This window comes from Anabrus simplex, chromosome 8 (assembly GCF_040414725.1).
Source record: "Anabrus simplex isolate iqAnaSimp1 chromosome 8, ASM4041472v1, whole genome shotgun sequence".
Lineage (NCBI taxonomy): Eukaryota > Metazoa > Arthropoda > Insecta > Orthoptera > Tettigoniidae > Anabrus > Anabrus simplex.
Window position 1 is genome coordinate 28,139,958 of NC_090272.1, and position 22,697 is coordinate 28,162,654.

General features: G+C 39.0%; 1 protein-coding gene across 1 annotated transcript in view; it reads left to right on the plus strand.

Annotated features, from left to right (window-relative positions):
• Nucleotides 1-22,697, plus strand: part of LOC136879249 (uncharacterized) — a 34,760-nt gene that overhangs the window by 265 nt on the left and 11,798 nt on the right. Inside the window, exon 2 of the mRNA XM_067153057.2 lies at nt 19,072-19,412. Within this exon, the coding sequence (XP_067009158.2) occupies nt 19,075-19,412 (338 nt within the window). The 5' untranslated portion in view covers nt 19,072-19,074. The remainder of the gene's footprint in view (nt 1-19,071; nt 19,413-22,697) is intronic.

Below are 22,697 nucleotides of genomic sequence, written 5' to 3' on the forward strand. Positions count from 1 at the left end.
CTGTCTCAAAGTGAGATTTAGGAAGAGAGAATATATGAGTATGACTGGTGATTTCTGATGATACTAAATGTGAAATTAAAATCACATTTGTATTGTGCTAATAGTGGAATAAAAATGCAGTATGTTTATTTTAATTTATAAAGGCTAAAGCATGACATAGAAGTAAAGGAAAAAATATTAATGCAAAATGAGAATACTAAAAAGAAAATATACACAATTAACTTTGTCATATTCATGAGTCAGTGACACTGTTGGAGGAAATAGTGGAACACACTTGAATACCTACTTCATTTTGCCATTCATGTCCTTTGATCTTTTACAATTAAATTGTATTTTGAAGGGTTTATTGGAGGAGTTACTTCCACATTTCAGAATAATGGTCTACTGCATGTCATTACAAGGGTGCAAAAATTCCACAGTTCAATTTTCCAGGGCCCCTTTAAACAACAAACATCATCAAATTTCCAAGATCATCATTTTCATATTTGATTTTGAATTCAAAGCATATTAATAAGTGGTTTACATCCCATAAAAAATTAAAATACAAAATTGCAAGCCTTTGTAAACATTTTGTATATTACTACTATTGCAAAAAATCACCAACCCTACACTTGAAAGAAAGATAACTGGGTAGAGAATGGAGCAGAAGTTAATCCTTGTATATGAATGATGTGTCTAAACAAGTAGAATACTTACAAAACTACACAATATGTTGAATGCCAAAAACTGAACATATTTAGAAGACTCCATTCCTAAAAATGGTAGGGCCTGTTAAAAGTAGGAAAGATCACTATATGGAGATAAAATTGGAATTCAAGAGGAAATATTGGGGAAAATATTTGTTTATAGGAAGAGGAGTTAGGGATTGAAATAATTTACCAAATAAATAAACTCAGTAAACAACAGATAGGGAATCTGCCACCTGGACGACTGCTCTAAATGCAGATCAGTGGTGATTGATTGATTGATTGATTGATTGACTGACTGACTGATTGATTGATTGATTGATTGATTGATTGATTGATTGATTGATTGATTGATTGATTGATTGATTGATTGATTGATTGATTGATTGATTGTAAACAGATTCCGTGTATATTTATTATGAAAGGCACAAAGTATGGTACGTAAGTTATGTTTTGTATTTATTGTGGGAACGTTCTTCTGCAACTAATATTATGTATTCCATCAATTCATTTTAAAAGATAGGAACATGAATGGGAGGACACAATAGGATAAACACAGTAACAGGTCGGTGTGTGAAGAGGGAGCAACAGAAAGTGGAGAGAAGAAAAAATATGAGAACAAAAATGGTCAAGTATAATCTGCACATACACTGCCAAGATAAGCTCTGTCCTCAACAATCCCATTTCCTCATAATATAGAAATATAAGAACGGTGGTGGTGGTGATTATTGTTTTAAGAGGCAGTACAACTGGGCAACCTCTATTAATACAGCTCACAGGGAAAAATGGAGAAATGAAGGTACATACATACATATCCCACATTGTTCCATCTTAAGCGATGGGTCGGCGAACGAGGCTTCTCCACCAGTTGTGGTCTCTGAACTTCTCTCTTTCTTCGATGCTTCCAAAAGTATGTCCTCATTGTTCAATGTCAATCTTCACCATATACTTGTACCTGAATCTTGGCCGCCCTCTTGGTTTTTTGTCTTCAAGTTTTAGATCATACATTTGTTTCAGTAATCTGTTATTTCCCATGCGTCGCAAGTGTCCATATCATCTCAGTTGCTGCACTGTTATTCTGTCCTGGAGTCTTACAACTTGAGCCTGCTTGCGGATTTCCTCATTACGGACTCTGTCCCTCCGTGTTTTACCGATCATGCTACGGACAAATCTCGTTTCTGCTGCCTGGATTCTACTAACATCTTTATTTCTCATAGTCCATGTTTTGCAACCATAGGTCAGAATTGGTACGTAATAGGTTTCATATATGACTCTTACATTTTGTTGATATTTTCTTGTTCCATATTATGTCTTTAACTATTTTGTAGAAGTTGCTATCTTGTCTGAATTCTGTGGGAAATTTCCTTGTCTATAGAACCAGTATCAGAGATAACACTTCCAATATATTTGAATTGATGGTTCATCTGTAGTTGTTTCCCCTCCATTTCAGTGTGTCCTACTGGTTATCTGCATCTTTTCATGACCATAACCTCACTTTTCTCTTGGCTGAAGATAAGTCCTTATTCTTTAACAGCTACTGTCCAGGAGTTTATTTGTTCTTGAAAGTCTTCTTTAGAGTCTCCCCACAAGCATATATCATCAGCGAACAAGATAACTTTCATTTTCTTACCTCCATTGGTTTGGTGAACTTTTCTCTGAATCTCGTTCTTCACAGTGATGAAAAGAAGAGGAGACAAAACACCACCCTGATTTAACTCAGATTTTATATCAAATATTTCAGTCATTCCTACAGGTGTTTGGACTTTACTGCGGGTATCTTCATACAAATTCTTGATCTTGTGTATGAAGATATTGGCCAAAAAAAGAAGGACCATGAAGCGCATGAAAATGAAACTCTCTCTAGACCTCGAATGCCCTAATACGGTTGAGTCAAAAAAGAACAAGAGTTGACCAAGGAAGGTCAGATAGGATAGATGAAAGTGAAGAACTTGGCACAATAAGTGGAAGCAATGCCAGGGCTCAGCTAAGGGCCCGGAGTTGCTAGAAACACTTTATTTCCATGTTAGAACTTATTTTCTATAACTCTACATAGTACATTAATCATGGAAAACACACAGGAACAAAACATTAGGGCCTGCAATGCAGATGGGCTCGGACCTTTAAGGGTCCCCAGAGGCTCCTCGCAAAATGATAAGAATTATATACATATATCTAGCCTTACGTCACTCTGCATGGATATGATCAGGGTGTTTTTTTAAATCAGTCGAAATAGGTTTTCAGTTAATTTTTTATTACAATTTGTACATTGAGGATTGGTTTCACCTAGCAGCAGTTTATTATACTGAGTGTAACGCCGCACAGCTGTGAACAATGCTTGGATTAGAGTCACAATCACTACACAATCACTACTGATCTGCATTTAGGGCAGTCGCCCAGGTGGCAGATTCCCTATCTGTTATTTTCGTAGCCTTTTCTCAAATGATCGCAAAGAAATTGGAAAATTATTGAACATTTCCCCTTCCTATAAACGAATATTTGCCCCAATATGTCATCTTGAATTCCAACTTTATCTTCATATTGTGATCTTTCCTACTTTTAAAGACACCACTTAAACTTATTCGTCTACTGATGTCCTCCCACGCCATCTCTCCACTGACAGCTCGGAACATACCACTTAAAGTCAAAGAAATATTAATGTTTATTTATTCCACCTATTCAATACATAAAAAGTGATTTGAAATTATAGGGACATGTTTCGCCCTTTATTTAAGGGTATCTTCAGCCTAAATCTCAATCTGAAAGATAAAAAATCAGGATCCTGTTTGTTCTTAATTGTGGTTGATTGTTTAAAAAAATAAATTACAAATGAATGTGAGGATGATCTAGGAAATAGTTAAGAAATTCTTAAAAATAAATCCTTAATAAAGTCTTACAAACAAATAGACAAAATTTATACACTTTCTTGAATGTCCTTGTCAAAAAATGTGGTAACAAGTTGCATATTGGTAGTTCTATAAGAACGCAAATTGCTACGTTGAATCTTGTAAAGCGGCGCCCTGTGTTGCTTGAGGGCGTTAGAGATAAATTTGGATCCTAAACAGTTCAAACGTCAGAATAATGATGAAGAATGTTGCTGATTACTCCAAGTGGAGTTTAAATACATTTTAAAGCTAGTAATGAGACGTTCCTGCCGCTCACTCAAATTATGCTGTAGGGGCGAGGGAAATGCTTGATACTTTAAGTGGGGTTTATAATAACATATAAAGTGGTTAGATTGTTGTAAATCTCGTGTGAAGAGATAAATCTGTAGTCTTCTTAAAGCACGAGTGACCGGGCGAGTTGGCCGTGCACGTAGAGGCGCACGGCTGTGAGCTTGCATCCGGGAGATAGTAGGTTCGAATCCCACTATCGGCAGCCCTGAAGATGGTTTTCCGTGGTTTCCCATTTTCACACCAGGCGAATGCTGGGGCTGTACCTTAATTAAGGCCACAGTCACTTCCTTCCAACTCCTAGGCCTTTCCTATCCCATCGTCGCCATAAGACCTATCTGTGTCGGTGCGACGTAAAGCCCCTAGCAAAAAAAAAAAGCACGAGTGAAGAAGAGTGCTCAATGATAAGCAGCTGTGTTAAATATTAGGTGGAAGTAGGGACTGTAGCTTCTTGTGTAGAGTCGAAAGGGAAATTTGGTTTGAAGTCTGTAACAATAGGAGATTTACGTATTAAGGAATGATTTTGGAGAAAAGGAGAGTTCAAAGAAAAAACCGATGTGTGTAAATTCACTTACCTCTTTATTAATGTTAAATTGGTTAATGTAAAGTTGAGTTGGAGAGAAAACGTTGTGTGTAATTTAATTTATTTTCGATTGTAATTCAAGATGGCGGTAACTGGGAACGGGTGCGTTTTTGTACCTCCGACATATTACTTTCTTTTCTTAGTCTTTCTTGTGTATAGAAGTGTGTCGTACTGTGCTTTCATATCTACAACCATCCCTGAAGCAAGTGAAGTGTCGTGTGATTCAGTACTGCAATGGTGCTTCGCTGAACGGCATTATATTTTCTCTGCTTTGTCCGTCTCTGATCTCCCTGTGCTTTGCCATGCCCCTGTCTCTTCCAGTGAAAGGACGAAAGGTTGCCGTGCTTCCTCACGTGCTGTGTTCGTTATCTTACTACTTCCTTCCGGCGACATTCATTTAAATCCAGGACCGCTTAATGTTTATTATCAGAATACCCAGAGCCTGAAAAACAAACTAACTGACTGTGTACTCAGTGAATCTGAATTTAGCGAGTTTGATATCTTATGTTTCACGGAAACTTGGTTACCTGATTTTGTCTCGGACAGTGAACTTCCATTCTCGTCTAACTTTTCAGTGTTCCATAAAAACAGAGGTACCGGTAAGCGTAGGGGTGGTGTTATGATTGCAGTAAATAATAAACTTAAAGCCTGTCACAGGCCCGACCTAGAAACTGAATGTGAGATAACCTGGGTTGAAATTACGATCTCCAGAACTAAAAACTTGTTAGTTGGCTGCTTCTACCGACCACCCTCCGGTGATATCACAGCATTAGAAAATTGCTTTAATTCAACTGTTTTGGCTCTGAATAAATCCAACGATATTGTGCTAATCGGTGATTTCAGTTCGCACATATCCTGGCAATCTACAACCACTGGAACAGTAACCGACCCTGTGGACTCATTTATTTTGTCTAATTTCATAAACGGTCTTCATCTACATCAGTTCTGCTTAAAACCCACCAGAAATCTGGCAACATTGGACCTCCTCTTCAGTAACTAGTGTTAGTGTATCTGTTGGCAGAAACATTCTTAGCGCTGACCATGACTCAATCGAAGCTACCCTCAGCCTACCTGCTTATCAACATAAAGACTTCCCGCCCGCTGCGAGGCAAACATTTCCTCTGTGGAGTAAAGTGGACTGGCTAGTCGTCAACCAGGACTTGTCATCCCTCCCTTGGTGCTGGTTATCAGCTGAGCGTGACGTCAACAGTGCGGTTTCCCTGTTTGAGGATTTAATATTTACCACTATTAAACAGCGCGTACCTTTCTCCCAACCCAGAACACACAAATATCCCCCCTGGCTGAGTGCCGAAACTAAATTACTACTAAAGAACAAAACCCGTGCGTGGTCACTCTGGAAGACCATCCCCAATTCACACACGTATAATACTTTTAAACACCTCAGGAAAATTTCAAAATTGCATGTTAAAAATGACTACAACCGGAACATCACTTCTATAACTGGAAACCTTAAAAATAACCCTAAAAAATTCTGGACCCTCATTTCATCACGTAGAAAGTCACCCCGGATATCACTGAATCTAGAAATACATAGTGATGATGTCCCAACTGAATTAAGGTCTCAAAAATTCAATGAGTACTTTCACTCCACCTTTACCCCTCCTGCACCTCTCACAGAACTACCACAGATCAATAGTGTTTGCAGTCACTCTCTGTCGCAAATATCAACGACCCCTAATGAAGTTCAAAATATTCTCAGTAGTCTCCCAACAAACCGCTCCACTGAGTCCAATGATATTAGCCCTTTATTCCTCAAAAATACTTCTGCATCTCTCTGTGCACCGGTATCTACTGGCTACTGGTACATTCCCCGACAGCTGGAAACAAGCTGATATCACACCTATTTTCAAATCTGGCAACAAACGTGATATCTCATACCGCCCAATATTTATCGTTCCAATACCATCCTCTGTCCTTGGAAGAATAATCCACCGCCGACTCCTCTTTTTCACACAGCCGTACCTCTCTGAAGAACAACACGGATTCACTCCCGGAAAATCATGCCTCACTAACCTCACTGTTCTCAATCACCACATAAATACAGCAATGGAAAATAAGTCTCAGTTAGATGTAATCTATATAGATCTGGCCAAGGCATTCGACTCAGTGGATCATGCACTTCTTCTTCATAAGCTCGCTACCAGTTTTAATATCCATAGCCCCGTCTTGTCATTGATAACAAGTTTCCTCTCTGGCAGAAAACAAAGAGTGGTACTCCCCGAATCTGCCTCATGGTTATCTGTATTATCAGGTGTATCTCAGGTGTATCCTAAGAGAAGTGTCTAGGCCTGATGACTGTGATGAATTACAGACTGTTCTCAATTCGTGTGGTGACTGGTTTAAGAAATGGAATCTTTCTCCCAATGTTAAGAAGTGCAATACAATCTCCTTTTAATTTGCTAAAGCAAAGAATGAACACTGCATATACCATCCAGGGAAATACATAACAATCGGCTTCTCAGGTAAGAGACCTAGGCATTATAATAGACTGTAAACTAACCTTCTCTGCTCACATTCACTCTATAAAATCCTGTGCTATGCGTACTCTAGGCATTCTTTACAGGTTTACTGAAATTAATGATATTAATGCCTTAAAATTATATTTTGTCTCATACGTTCTCCCCATTATTGACTTTTATTCCCCTATTTGGTCCTCATCTGTTATCACAAACATATCTCAACTAAATAGTATTTTTAACTTTTTCACTTTCATTGTTAAGACTCGCAATCCTGTTTTTAAGAACAAAACTAGATCGTACATTATGAACGATCTGGGTAAACTTGACCTGAGAAGCCATTTACAGTTTTCTGATCTATGTTACCTTCACAAAATAATCAATGCCTACACCAAATGTAATACTCTTCCAGCGTACTTTCCTATACACGTTCCTCCCCGCCCTACACGCAACTGGCGCACTCATCATGTGTCCCTTCCGCGCCTAACTTTACAACAATGCTCTATCTCCCACCGTCTTCCTACTCTTGGTAACTCACTACCCGATATTGACATATTCACACCTTTCACATCCTTCAAACAAAAAATTAGAAGATTCCTCTAAGTCCTCCCCAGGTCTTAACTTTCTACCGTCCCTCCAACCCTCGACCTTTCTTCTTCCTAATTTCAGTAACCGACACTTGCCAGTTGCCGTTGTCATTGTTGTTACATTGTTACTGTTAAAATTGTTAATTTATTGCTGTTACTTAATATTGTTGTTTATACCTTTGTTATCTTTCATACGTATTTAAACTTATTATTATTATTAGTGTAAAATGGCCCTCCATAGGCTGTATCTAATAATAAATTAATTAAATAAGTAAATAAATAAATAAATATGTGAATACCCCAATGAAGGTCTTTTCTTATATTAATACCTAGGTACTTACAATGATCCCCAAAAGGAACTTTCACCCCATCAACACAGTAATTAAAAATGAGAGGACTTTCCCTGTTTGTGAAACTCACAACCTGACTTTTTACCCCGTTTATCATCATATTATCATTGCCCACCGTCCATCTCACAACACTATCGAGGTCACACCCTGCAGCCACTCACAATCTTGTAACTTATTTATTACTCTGTACAAAATAACATCATCTGCAAACAGCCTTATCTCTGATTCCACTTCTTTATACATATCATTGATATATATAAGAAAATATAAAGGTCCAATAATACTGCCTTGAGGAATTCCCCTCTTAATTATTATAGGGTCAGATAAAGCTTCGCCTACTCTAATTCTCCGAGTTCTATTTTCTAGAAATATAGCCACCCATTCAGTCACTCTTTTTTCTAGTCCAATAGCACTCATTTTTGCCAGTAGTCTTCCATGATCTACCCTATCAAATGCCTTAGATAGGTTAATTGCAATACAGTCCATTTGGCCTCCTGAATCCAGGATATCTTGCTAATAATAATAATAATAATAATAATAATAATAATAATAATAATAATAATAATCGTATGGCCTCAGCTACTGTGTGCAGACATTTCGATTTGACGCCATCTGGCTGTCTGCTCGTCAATTTCGACGTTCCGTTTTACTCTAGGTCCGCTAGATGGCAGACAGAGTAAACCGGATCTCTCTTGGGCGTCTATGGCTGAGATTTAATTAATTTTGTCGGATAAATACCAAATGTATCACCAGAGATCTTTTACATGCCGACATCGTACGGCATGGAGTGTCGAATGGACTTTTTTCCGCCCTTCAAAAATCCGACTACTGAAATCCTACAAGCTGAGCTTCAGTGGAATAACCTTTCCTAAATCAAAATTGCCTTCTGTCAGACCAGTTATTAATTTCGCAAACATGTCTAATATAATCAGAAAGAATGCTTTCCCAAAGCTTACATGCAATGCATGTCAAACTAACTGGCCTGTAATTTTCTGCTTTATGTCTATCACCCTTTCCCTTATACACAGGGGCTACTATAGCAACTCTATTCATTTGGTATAGCTCCTTCAACCAAACAATAATCAAATAAGTATTTCAGATATGGTGCTATATCCCAACCCATTGCCTTTATTATATCCCCAGAAATCTTATCAATTCCACTGCTTTTATAGTTTTCAACTTTTGTATCTTACTGTAAATGTCATTGTTATCATAGGTAAATTTTAATACTTCTTTAGTATTACTCACATCGCCTATCTGGACATTATCCTTGTAACCAACAATCTTTACATACTGCTGACTGAATACTTCTGCCTTTTGAAGATCCTCGCATACACACTCCCCTTGTTCATTAATGATCCCTGGAATGTCCTCCTTTGAACCTGTTTCTGCCTTAAAGTACCTATACATACCCTTCCATTTTTCACTGAAATTTGTATGACCACCAATTATGCTTGTCATTTATGTTATCATTAGCTGACTTCTTTGCTGGATTTAATTTCCTAGTAAGTTCCTTCAATTTCTCCTTACTTCCACAGCCATTTATAACTCTATTTCTTTCCAATCTGCACCTCCTTCTTAGTCTCTTTATTCTCTGTTATAATATAGTGAATCTTTACCAATCCTTACCACCTTTAAAGGTACAAACCTATTTTCACATTCCTCAACAATTGCTTTAAACCCATCCCAGAGTCTGTTTACATTTTTATTTACCATTTTCCAGCGATCTGCAACATTGCCATATGTTCCTCACAAAAGACCTGCACCAAATTAATGAAAAATAATTACAGGTCATATTATGCACAAATTTTGCTGAACATTTAACTTTTGTCACACATTTATTAGACAACAATGTATAATGCCAATAAGAAGTTGGTGGGGTAACAATCAGTCAAGTCAGTTTTAAACGAGCTCTCTCTGCGCCAAGTTAGGCTTATCAGTTGTGCGGTTTCATATTTTTCAAACTTCACTTGAACAGTTCTTGATTTAATTTTGTTTGTATATTTTTTTGTTTTGTAATAGAGATTTTGGTATTGGTTACAGGTATAGTTCTGTAGTTGCTGAAAAATGAAAATTAAAGTCAAATACAAACATCTGAGTGGTGTATGGTTGGCATTTCAGCAGCTCAGCCGTTAAATCATAGAGGCAGTCAAATAAAACCTATTAAATATTATTTTAATAATCTTTCTGTAATGAGTAATCCCTTTTTTGTCAATATAACTTGACTGTCCCATGGTTTAAAAATATATTAGAAGATTCTTGAGAAAAGATTAAGGAACATTATTGAACCCCAACTGCATGAAGAACAATATAGATTTAGGAAAGATAGATCAACTATAGACCTCATATTCACACTGAAAATGATATTAGAAAAGCACTGAGAGAAAGATCGTAACTTGACATTTGTGTTTCTAGACATTGAAAAAGCATTCGATAGTGTTCCTAGAACAACTATATGGGAGTGTCTTAAAAAGAAGAATGTATCTATAGAACTCATTCAGAGAATAAAAATACTTTATGATGACTGCCACAGCTGTGTTCAAGTAGTAAATGGATATTCAGATTGGTTCCAGACATCTAGAGGAGTGCAACAAGGCAGTGCCCTTTCACCATTACTATTCATCACGATCATGAAGCAGTGAAGCAAAATACCAACATGGATCTTAAAGCATTTGTTTTTGCAGATTATATAGTTATCTGGGGAAATAGCGAGATGGAAGTCCAGGAAAGGCTGAACGTATGGAATGATCATATGAAAAAATATGGTCTGAAAGTAAGTGCTACAAAAACTGCTGCAATGTCTCTTAATAGACAGAGAAGTGAAGATAATATAATGCTGGAGGGTTTACAATTGGAAACAGTAAACCAATATCAGTACCTTAGATGCATAATATCAGGTGACAACAGAATACAGCTTGAATAAAATTAAATTGAATTAAATTAAATAACCATATTCAGAAAAGGTTAGCACAGGATAGGGTGGCATGGAGAGCTGCATCAAATCAATCTATGGACTGATGATTCAAACACAACAATTCAGAAATCCAAGAGCCTCGGTGTCTCAGCGCGCCGGCCTCTCACCGCTGGGTTCCGTGGTTCAAATCCCAGTTACTCCATGTGAGATTTGTGTTGGACAAAACGGAGGTGGAACAGGTTTTTCTCCTGGTACTCCGGTTTTCCCTGTCATATTTCATTCCAGAAACACTCTCCACAATCATTTCATTTCATATGTCATTCATTACTCATTGTCCTAGAGGAGTGCGACAGGCTTCGGCAGCCGGCACAATTCCTATCCTTGCCGCTAGATGGGGGCTTGATTCATTCCATTCCTGACCCAGTCAAATGACGGGAAACAGGCTGTGGATTTTCATTCAGAAATCCAGTCAATTCTATCAGGAAGTTTGATATCTGCTCTGGAATAAACAAGTGCCACCAAGATCAAAACAAACTCTGTTTCGAACATACTTTGTCCCTATATTGACTTATGGGTTGGAAACATGCACAACTATCAAAAAAGATGACAGCAGACTCCAGGCTTCTGAAATGAAGTTTCTAAGAAGCATGCTTCAAAAGACTAGGAAAGACAAAGTAAGAAATTAGAAGATTAGAGAACAAGCTGGAATAAATCAGTCCCTGAAGGAGACCATAACTAGGGCACATTTGCGATGCTTTGGTCACGTCAAATGTATGACAGAAAAAAAGAATTGCAAAACATTGGCTGCATACTGAGATTACTGGAAAGCGACCTGTTGGAAAACCTAGGAGGAGATGGTTGGACCAAGTGAAGGAAGATGTCACATCCAAAGGAATCAACTGGGATGAAGTCTTGAAGGAGCAGTGGTACATGAATAGACTAAAATGGAGAGTGCTCGTAAACCACACCTGGGAAACTGGAGTGGAAACTTGATGATGATGATGATGATGATGATGAACTTGACAATATATTGCATTACGTCTACATGCTGTAATTAAATTTGTATTGGTTATTCATAGGTTCTTATATTTTATTTGGGGGGGCTGTATCAGATTCATTACATCCTAGTACCAGCGTACTACATGAAACCTTTTCTTATATGAAATGTTCAAAATGCCCTCCGTTAGCATCAGTACTTGCGTCAGACCACCACCAAATTGAATCTTAGATGATATGTTTCATTGATTCCATAATTCAATCTATACGTGAAGGGAATGTTCCACCTGATCAACATAAGATTTAAAGTTCAGTTATGTTTTATATTTAAAATACTAGTGCTAGTTTTGACCTTTTAATTGGGTCATCCTCAGCTAGAGTCAAAAATACTCAAATACTAAAAATAGCACTCTTTGATGTAAAAATTGTTAAACAATTATTAAAACTTTTCACGGTTGTTGTCCATAAAATGTTCACTATGGTTGTTAAAAGTATCTTGTGTGGACCAGCTATTGTGAACTGTGCTTCAGAAATAGTGCTTAAACTGTGTAGAAATATAGTATATACACTACTGTGGAACTTAGCTTAATGCAGGTATAGTTTGTTACATTATAATAACATCCTAGGTTGCTATGAAGATATTGGTAAAATTGAGAACTTTTACCACTTAAGGAATCATCAATATGTGTATAAGTATTTGTGGAGTGGGAATGAGAGGAATCTTTCTTCTAATGTTTACAAAGTACGTATAGCAGTAATATGTCAACAAAATATAAAAATAGCAACATTGTAAATTGATCAGTAATGCGCACACGGTCTTGGCTAATAAATGAGATGTTATTTCTGCCCTTCCAAATTGTAGAAATCGTTGAGTGTGATGCACCCAATTCCTTTGCGATGCTGATGTTTGTTTCCCCATATAGTAATTGCCATATTATTTGTGACATTTCTCAGTATTAAAGATTTCCCTTTCTTTTCGACATCTTCACAGCAATGCTTGCCTGGACAATTCGACAGGCAGACTGATTTGAAATCTACAGTCTACTTAAAACAAGAGTTTAAAAGTAACATTTACATTCTTGTCAGCAATCCCCGAATGCTTAACAAACAAAAATCAACATTGGACGTTATAGTCGATGCATTTCCCCAAAAATGTGATAAAAATATGCCGTTTCATACAAAATGTCGTACTAAGCGTTTTTTTAAAAACTGTGTTTATATAGGATGCCAATGAGACCATTGTATTTTGCCATTGTATGAAATACCTAGTTAAAAGCGATGCTGCAATAAACGGTTTCTACTTTACTATGTTCTAACATGGAAATGACCTGTGTGTGAGGAATCCGTCTTGCCTTATCGTTACACCCTGTACTACGATAAAGACATCGTTTGTTGTATTTTGTGTTTCTTTTCTTATTCCTGTCTCTCTGCCTGTGACTTGATAGTGACAGGTCAATATAAGAAGAGGGACAAATAGAAAGAAATTACAAGAGGTCAATGGCGGTCTCCACATCTTCAAATAGATTGGCTCTCCCCTCATCAATCCCATTTCTTTTAAATGCATTTCTTCTCAGCCCTTAATGAGCTTGATTCTGCTTTGCAGCTTTCTGTTTGTGTTTGTTCCTTTCTATTACTTCATTCTGAAACAAAACCAGAATTATGATGATGATGATGATGATGATGATGTTTGTTGTTTAAAGGGGGCTGGCATCTAGTTCATCGGCCCCCAATATTACAAAATGAGACTAGATGCAATGACAATTTAAAAGTCCAAAATTCATCCACTGACTAGAATTTTAAACGTGATGATGAAAAATGAAATGATAAATATGAATTTAAAATAATCAGCAGAGCCAACTCACAATACTGAAAGTTAAAAATAATTCCAAAATTCATCCACTGGCTAGAATTCAAAAAGATGATGATGAACAAATCTTATGAACTTAAAACAATCAGTGGATCCGATCGGCAATCCCTCACCTTCCCAGAAACTATTTTGAAAAATGAGTATTTCTGACCAAGGGACTGCTTACAAAGCACAATTCTGAATCGATGATTCTTGTTGTCCAAAGGGATCCAAAATCCAGGTCAACGGCATCTCATAATGGTACTTATCGCTAGTAAAGTAGAACCGTGGTATTTCTCAAGTTGCGGTACTAATCAACAGTAACGTAGACTCACAGTGTTCCAAACGTTATGGTACTACTCACAAGTATTGTACATCACACAGCAAACGCAGAACTGTGCTGTTTCTCACGTAATGGCACCACTCGCAGCCAATGCAAATCCATGGTATTCCTCACATAGCTGTACTAATCGTAGGAACTCGTACTATCCCGTGGTGTTCCTCACATAGTGGGTACTAATCACAGGCAACGCCCAGACCCATGGTGTTCCTCACAATGCTACTAATCACAGGTAACGCAAGCCCGTGATGTTCCGCATATAGTGGTACTAATCACAGGTAATGTAAACCCATAGTGACCCACCCACTATTGCTACTAATCACAAACCTATTGTGTACCTAACATAGTGGTACTACTCGCAAGTAAAGGCAACCGATGGTTTTCCCCGCGTGATGGTACTAACAACAAGTAGTTTAATGGTTCTAATTCAATCATCCCTTGGTCACCCTTTTTAGTCACCTCTTACGACAGGCAGGGGATACAGGCATTAAATTACTGCAATACAGCCTCTATGATTAGATTGAGTGGTCAAACGTCATGGGGAGACACTGAATGTGATGTTAATAATGAGTTGCTCCTCCTCGAGCCCTCAAAACGGCAGCAATACGGCGAGGCATCAACTTTACAAGGTGTTAGAATCCTTCTGGAGGGATCTGGACCCACGCATCTTGCACTGCTACCCACAGTTGGTGTTGTGTAGTTGGTGAGGGGTTCATGGAGTGTACACCAGCATTGACAGCATCCCATAAATGCTTGATTGGATAAGATCGAGGGATCTGGAGGGCCAATGCATGGTCATAACTTCACTGGAGTGCTCCTCCAACCACCTGCGTGCCACTACAGAGCGGTGACATGGCGCATTGTCCTGTGGAAACATGGCATCTCCATCAGGGTACTCTAGGGCCAGAAAAGGATGCAGATGATCTGAAAGAATGTCTACATAACATGCAGCTGTCAGCACTCCCTGCAGCCGGACAATGGGGCCTAATTGAGGCCATGGGAACACCACCCAGACCAGAACTGAGACACCTCCCGCATGGACACAACCTTGTTGACATCCAGGATCCATACGTTCATGGGGCATACGCCACACTCTCATGCGCCCATCAGGTCAATACAACTGCAACCAAGATTCATTGGACCATAGCACATGCCGCCACTGTTCCATGGTCCATTGCCGTTGTTCACGGGCCCATGCACGTTGTTGAGCTATATGTGGAGGTGTTGGCAAACGGATATGAGTTGGTTGTCGGCTAGTGAAGCCTGTGCAGTGCAGTTGCCTCCTTATAGTCCTGATAGAAACAGGTTCCTGATTCCCAACATTCAACTGGGCGGTGATCTGACTCACAGTAGCACCCAGTATGGTTCTGTGGAGGCGACGTGATTTCCGTTCATTAAGTACCTGTGGTCTTCCCGTGCGGTGATTTATGCAGGTGATAACATTCTCTCTGCGATATTGAAGATCCACCTCGACAATGTTGACCTTGGAAACCCAAATTCGCGTGTAATCTCTGCAATGCTGTAACCTATGACACCAACACTGCCTCCCCACCCATCCCTCCTCCAATCCCTGCCATCATAAGCTATGCCTCTGCTCCCTCCTGGCAATCAGTTTGGTGTTGGTGTCCGTGCTGAGTGCATGGAGGTGAGTCTCATATTGCTGGATGTTATATCTCAATCTTTTAGCTTCCCTTCTTTTCTCAAATTTCACTTCAAAAATTTTCTCGTTTTCAGACATTCACTTCACACTGAATTCAAACAAAGATCATTTCATCGGATGGAGAGGCCACTCATTCACATTGTGAATGTCCCCTTTAACGTCATATAAACGTCCACAACACACACAAATGAAGAATTATCAGCTTCAAGATCAATTTAAGACTGAAGAATACTTGTTTACTATAAAGATATTGGCATAGTTCATCACAGTAACAACAGTTTTAATGTGTTATTTCAATTCCATTTTTAAAATATATAGTCAACATTTCATCCACACTGTTTTAGAATAAGACGTTACTTACCAATGAAGATAAGATATCATTACCCCATTGGACTTCAGATATGTGTATAACAACATCCGATTGGACAGTGCTTACGTGTGTTGTCAACATTATCTATATATATAAAATAACTTGTCCTGACTGACTGACTGATTCATCATCGCCGAGCCAAAACTACTGGACATAAAGAAATGAAATTTTGGGGATATATTCATATTAAGATGTAGGTGCTCGCTAAGAGAGGATTTTTTGATATTCCGTCGCTAAGGGGGTGAAAAGGGGGGTGAAATTTTAAAAAGAGTGTATCTATATCTCAAAACTTTAAAAGTTTACAGATGTAAAAATTGGTATTTAGAATCTTCTTTTAAAATAAGGATACACGTATTTTTTTGTTTTCTGAAAACCCCAATAGGAGGGGTGAAAAAGGGTGAAAATGGGGAAAAATGGGTTGAATGCCTTCAATCAGGATACCGGTACTTATATCTCAGAAACTGAAGATAATACAGACCTGAAAATTGGTACTTTTGATCTCTTTTAAAAATAAAGTACGTATTTTTTTGTTTTTGGAAAATCCAATTAATGGGAGGGTGAAAAGGGGGTGAATGTTTAAAATGAGTGTATCTATATCTCAAAACTTTAAAAGTTTGCAGATGTAAAAACTGGTATTTAGAATCTTCATTAAAAATAAAGAAACACGTATTTTTCTGTTTTCGGAAAATCGCAATAGGAGGAGTGAAAAGGGGTGGAAAATGGGTTGAATGCCTTTAATGAGGTTACTTATATCTCAGAAACTGAAGATATTACAGACCTGAAAATCGGTGTTTGGGATCTCCTTTAAAAATAAAGAAACACGTATTTTTTTGTTTCTGGAAAATCCATTTAAGGGAGGGGGTGAAAAGGGGGTAATATTTTAAAATGAGTGTATCTATATCTCAAAACTTTTAAAGGTTATAGATGTGAAAATTGGTATTTAGAATCTCCTTTAAAAATAAAGAAACACGTATATTTTGTTTTCGGAAAATCCAATTAATGGCGGTTAAACAGGAGTGACAAATTGGGGTGAATTTTTGAAAGACTATATCTACAGAATATCTTGGAAACGTAAAATGTTACAGACGTAAAAAGTGGGTGTTTGGAATCTCCTGTAAATGTAAAGAAACATAGGTGATTTGTTTTTGGAAACTCCACTTAAGGGGAACTCTAAGGGGTGAAATTTTGAAATGAGAATTTTTACAGTATATCTAAAAAACTCAACATGTTACAGAAGTGAAAAATGGTATTTTTTATCTCTATTAAACATAAAGAAACGTGTATTTTTAGTTTTCGGAAATATCACCTGGGTGGAGGGGGGGGTTAAAGTGACTGAAAATGGTGTTGAATTCTTTTAATTAGGCTACTGATATATCAAAAATGAAGATTTTACAGACGTGAAATTTGATATTTTCAATCTGCTTTAAAAGTAAAAATACACGTATTCTCTTAAAATCCAATGAAGCGGGAGGGGGGGGGGTGAATGAATTGAAAAATAAATTGGCTTAATTGTATGAGAATACATACATCTAATAAAAACTAAAGTTATTACAGATGTGAAAATTCGTATTTGGATCTCCTTTAAAAACAAAGAAAAACGCGGTTTGGGCGGGAAACCATCTTGGAGGGCAGGAGTGTAAAGGAGTTGAATTCCTTTCATGAGGACACATAAATCAAAAACTGAAGAAGTTAGAGTCGTGATAATTGGTATTTAGAAGATCCTTTACTATTAAAGAAACAAGTATTTTTTTCGGGAAAGTTCATTTAGGGGGGGGGGGTGTGTGAAATGAAGTGAAAAAAGTAAATTACTTTTATGGGGATACTTATATCTCAAAACTGAAGGTAAGAGACGTGAACATTGGTGTTTGGAATCTCCCTTAAACATAAAGAAACAAGCCTTCTTTTCATTTCTTTTTGTGGGGGGGGGGGGGGGGGGGTGGCGGTAAATAAACTTAACGGCGGTGGGGTGTAGAAGGAGGTGAGACCAATTGATTTTACTGTTATTAATGTACTTACAAGGATCCTCCGTTGTTCAGGCGGCACCGCGCCGGCCTCTCAAAGCTGGGTTCCGTGGTTCAAATACCGGTCACTCTATGTGACATTCGTGCTGGACAAAACGGAGGCGGGACAGGTTTTTCTCCGGATACTCCGGTTTTCCCTGTCATCAGCCATTCCAGCAACACATAATAATAATAATAATAATAATAATAATAATAATAATAATAATAATAATGTTCCGGACCGTCGTCAAATGTGCGGACCGCGCTGGCAACGGCTCCTGGACGGGTAATGACTAAGAATGCAGTCCGGCCGCGGGTTCAGTGTCTTCTAGGCACCCAATATGACACCACGCCGGATCTCCTGAAGGATTTTATCCATATTTAAAATGATTAAAGGAAAAGATGGCAAAGATTTACGGACCCAACTGACCAGGAGGAATACCTGAGCCTAGCCCGGGAAGTACGAAATCGATTGCTGGAAAGGAATATTGAAAAATGGGAGGAAACGTGCTGTAAAATAATGGAAAACGAGTCAGATCGCGAATTTCGGCGGATTATATATCTAAAACAATAAGCATTCAATTATAAATTTCAGTATAATACCGTAGCGAAGCACGGGTATCTTGCTAGTGTATTACAAATTAAGACATACCAATTGTAATATTTTATTGATGTTCATCCATATGCATGCTATTTTCAATTTTGATCATGGCTGAAGATGACCTAATATAGCAAGGTCAAAACTAGTACCAAAATTAATAAGTAGATAACATTAATCTAATGGTATTCAATAAGTGGACCTTTCTCTACCCTTTGATTTTGATCAATTATCAATACAGACCATAATGAAATTTATAACTTACGAGACTATAGGTGTTGTGAACACCAAATTACTGCAAATTAAAATTTCTCTGGGCACTCAGTGCCCCGGTGTATGCTTCCAGGGTTAAGGAAAGTTCTCAAATGAAGAAAGAAAAGATTTTTAGAAAACGGGAAATGTTTGGTATACTTTGTCTCATAGCAACCTTACATTTTGTGGCCCCCTGTCCACTTTTCTGTTTATGACATTGGTTACCCTGATTCGCATTTCAGGTGATGGGTCAGTACGAGACAGAACGAATTCTAGCAGTTTTACATGTATTATCTGCTTGTTCTGCAATCATCAGTTTGTCATCTACAGCAGCTGCCTGGACTCACTGGAGTGAAGTACTAGACACATGTCCCGACTATCGTTGTGGATGCATTCTCTATGGATACAGCAGCTTTGACTCGTTCAGAGGTGGGCGCAATCCAGCCTGCCACTTCACTACATTTGCTCCCATCCCAGTAATTATAATTTCCTTTATACTTGCTGGTTACCATGGCTATCATGTGTGTATAGTGACCAGACGCAGAAAACCCTCCCCGAGAAGAACACAGCGAAGTAGAAGAGGGTAAGTACTTGATTAAGCCACAATTAGTGCAGTTGTATCATTCATATGTCTGCTCCACGGCTAACTGTTAGTGTGCTGGCCTTTGGTCCAAGGGGTCCTGGATTTGATTCCCAGCCGGGTCAAGGATTTTAATCTTCATTGGTTAATTCTGATGGCTCGGGGGTCAGGTATGTGTGTTCGTCTTCTTCAGCATTAGAATTTATCATAGATATCGTCCTATCCTCACAGAGGCATCAATAATAATACTGAAAATGAAATGGCGTATGGCTTTTATTGCCAGGAGTGTCCGAGGACAAGTTCGGCTCGCTAGATGCAGGTCTTTTGATTTGACACCCATAGGCGACCTGCGCGTCGTGATGAGGATGAAATGATCATGAAGGCAACACATACACCCAGCCCCCGTACCAGCGGAACTTGGGACTCCTGTGATCAAAGGCCAGCACGCTAACCATTTAGCCATGGAGCTGGACAATAATACCGGTAATACTCAAGTGGGTGGTCTTTATTGGTTTCGCCCTGTCAGTACTTAAACAATGACAAACAAAGTTGTTGTCTACATTAAACCAACATGTTTCATTAGCTATCACAAATATGAAAAACATCCATACATATCCGGACCCTCAAAATGATTACAACTCATAATAAAATATATTAAAGGGCCGATGACCTTCGATGTTAGGCCCCTTAAAACAACAAGCATCAGCAAAATATATTAAACATACATGATTAAAACCCGTTCTAATGTTCTCATTACTGGTATTGTAATGCTTCCAAATTTATGATGTGAACACACTACACCAAGGAATCAAAGGAGTTATGATGTACAAAGTACCACAGAGATCTTCTGGAAAGTTCAAATACACTAACTGTTTAGAACAGTGTTGCCATATATGCTTATATCCTTGAGTTAAATTTATATCACACAATTCAATTCAGTGCCGTGCTTGGATTATCTAGTGCAGAGGTGCTCATGCTGGGCATTCCGTCCTGCGGGTGCCCAGCACTCTAAGCGGCGGGTGGGCAGGCGATGAGCATATGCTATTCAACCACAGCGACGTTGTGGCTACGTCGCAGGCCGTGAAGGTCGGGCGAAGTTCTTCCAGTCACTCTCAATCCCTGCAGCGATACCGGAGTTTGAAATGGAGGCAGAAAATAATGAAAGAAAGAGGGCAGATATCCACGTAATTTTCAATGTACGTTGTAAGAAATGAATTATTTATGTTCATTGCAATATATGTATTTTGACTGGTCAAACCCGCACTGTCCTCAAGGCCAACAGAACAGCTCTTCGGACGATGGGCAGATAACATTACACGCCTAGGAGTGAGGCCCCCAGGTGAGAAGGTTGGTAGTGTATTCGCCCCAAAAGGGAGATAAAGTGAACACAAGAATGAGAGACCAAAAACGGTTGGGTAAAAACAAACATAACACAGCATAAAATCACCAAAAGGAGAAAAACACACTTACCTGAAACGGTGGAAGGAAGCGGCTTAAGGTCGAGGTCAAAAAGGTACAGTGGCAGTGCTCCATTGAATCCGCGAAATGAAAAACAACATCTAGGTAACACAAGATAGCTTTAATTTATAAGGAATTAGATTGCAACAACTCCAAGAGGAAATAAAAATTCTAACAGAAATTAAATCCTATGAAAGCATTAAATTAATTGAGAAAATAGAAAAATGGTTTGCAACAAAATAAATCAGATAACATGTTGACCTCCATACCTTTCTAATAAAATGCTACTGATAACTAACATAAAATTGTGAAAGAATTAACGTAAAGTTGTGATCGATCCCCGGTTAAAATAAATTAAATTAAACTTTAATTCAAATAAACTACGGTTTAATTAGATGCTGAGGACTTCACTCCAACTTCGTCACTTCGAGTAGTTCACACCATTACTACCAAGGGACCGTCCCAAGATAGGTACACGTAAGAAAATGGAAATTGCAACACCATGAAGGCATTGGTCGTTTGTGTTGATTTTCAAGATATGGAACGAAGCCTGAAACATGCATAGACTTTGCTTCATCTAACAGATGACTTGACTTGTATTGATAGGTGGATTTTATAAATATTTTCTTTTGTAAAGTGATAACCGTCAATACGGAATGAGATTCATAACTTGCAATGCCATGTAGGTATGTAAACGATCAAAGTTTCAGACCCATTGGATTGTTGCTACAGGTCTCCCCACGTGATTGGTCGTGGAGGAATCACCTCCAGTATACGGATTCTGGTGTAGCGTAGTTGACTTGCAGTCTGTGCAGTGAAATGTTCCCAGTCAAACATGCCTCGACGACAGAGAAGAGCATGCTATCAACAACTGTTGCCGTTTGAGAGGGCTCGGATAATTGGGCTGTGTGAGGTTGGATTATTGCTAAGGACTGTCGCTGCACATGTTGGCCAACAGGCATCTACGGTACGTGTATGGCAGCAGTGGTCAAATGAAGGTACCCACACTCGTAGACCTGGCACAGGCCCAGCGCGACAGACAACTGTGAGAGAGGATCGCCGCATCATTTGGATGGCCCGGATGGAACCCCATGCAACAGCAGCGCAAATTCGAGCAGCTGTGGCACCCCACGTTACATAACAAACAGTTGGTAATCGCCTGCGTGCAGCTGGCTTACGAGCCCGTGTCCCTGCAGAAGGTGTTCCATTGACCCCACAACAGCGACGTGTAAGGCTGGCCTGGTGTCGACAAAGATCGACGTGGGTCGACGAATGACATAGAGTCGTCTTTAATGATGAATCGCGCTTCTGTCTTGCCCGCAGTGATCGCCGGAATTGTGTGCGCCGAAGTACCGGGGGAGAGGGGCCGCCCAGATCTTATTGTCGAGAGGCACACAGGGCCAACACCAAGCATTATGGTCTGGGGAGCTATTGGCTTTAATGTGAAATCACAATTAGTGCTTGTTGAGGGCACTATGACTGCTCGACAGTATGTTGATAGGGTACTCAATCCATTGGTTGTCCCTATGATGGCGAACATTGCTAATGGGATGTTTCAGCAGAACAATGCCCGGGTTCACACTGCACGCATCTCCAGAGAAGCTCTCCACGACATCACAACCTTAGAATGGCCCGCCAGATCCCCGGACCTCAGTCCTATTGAACATGTGTGGGACATGATAGGTCGACAACTGGCCAACCGTCCTCAGCCACCCACAACTCTGGAACAACTGACCCGTGCAGTGCAACAAGCATGGGCCACAATTCCTCAGGAAGCGATTCAGGGCCTTATTGACTCCATGCCTCGACGAATTCATCAATGTATTGCAG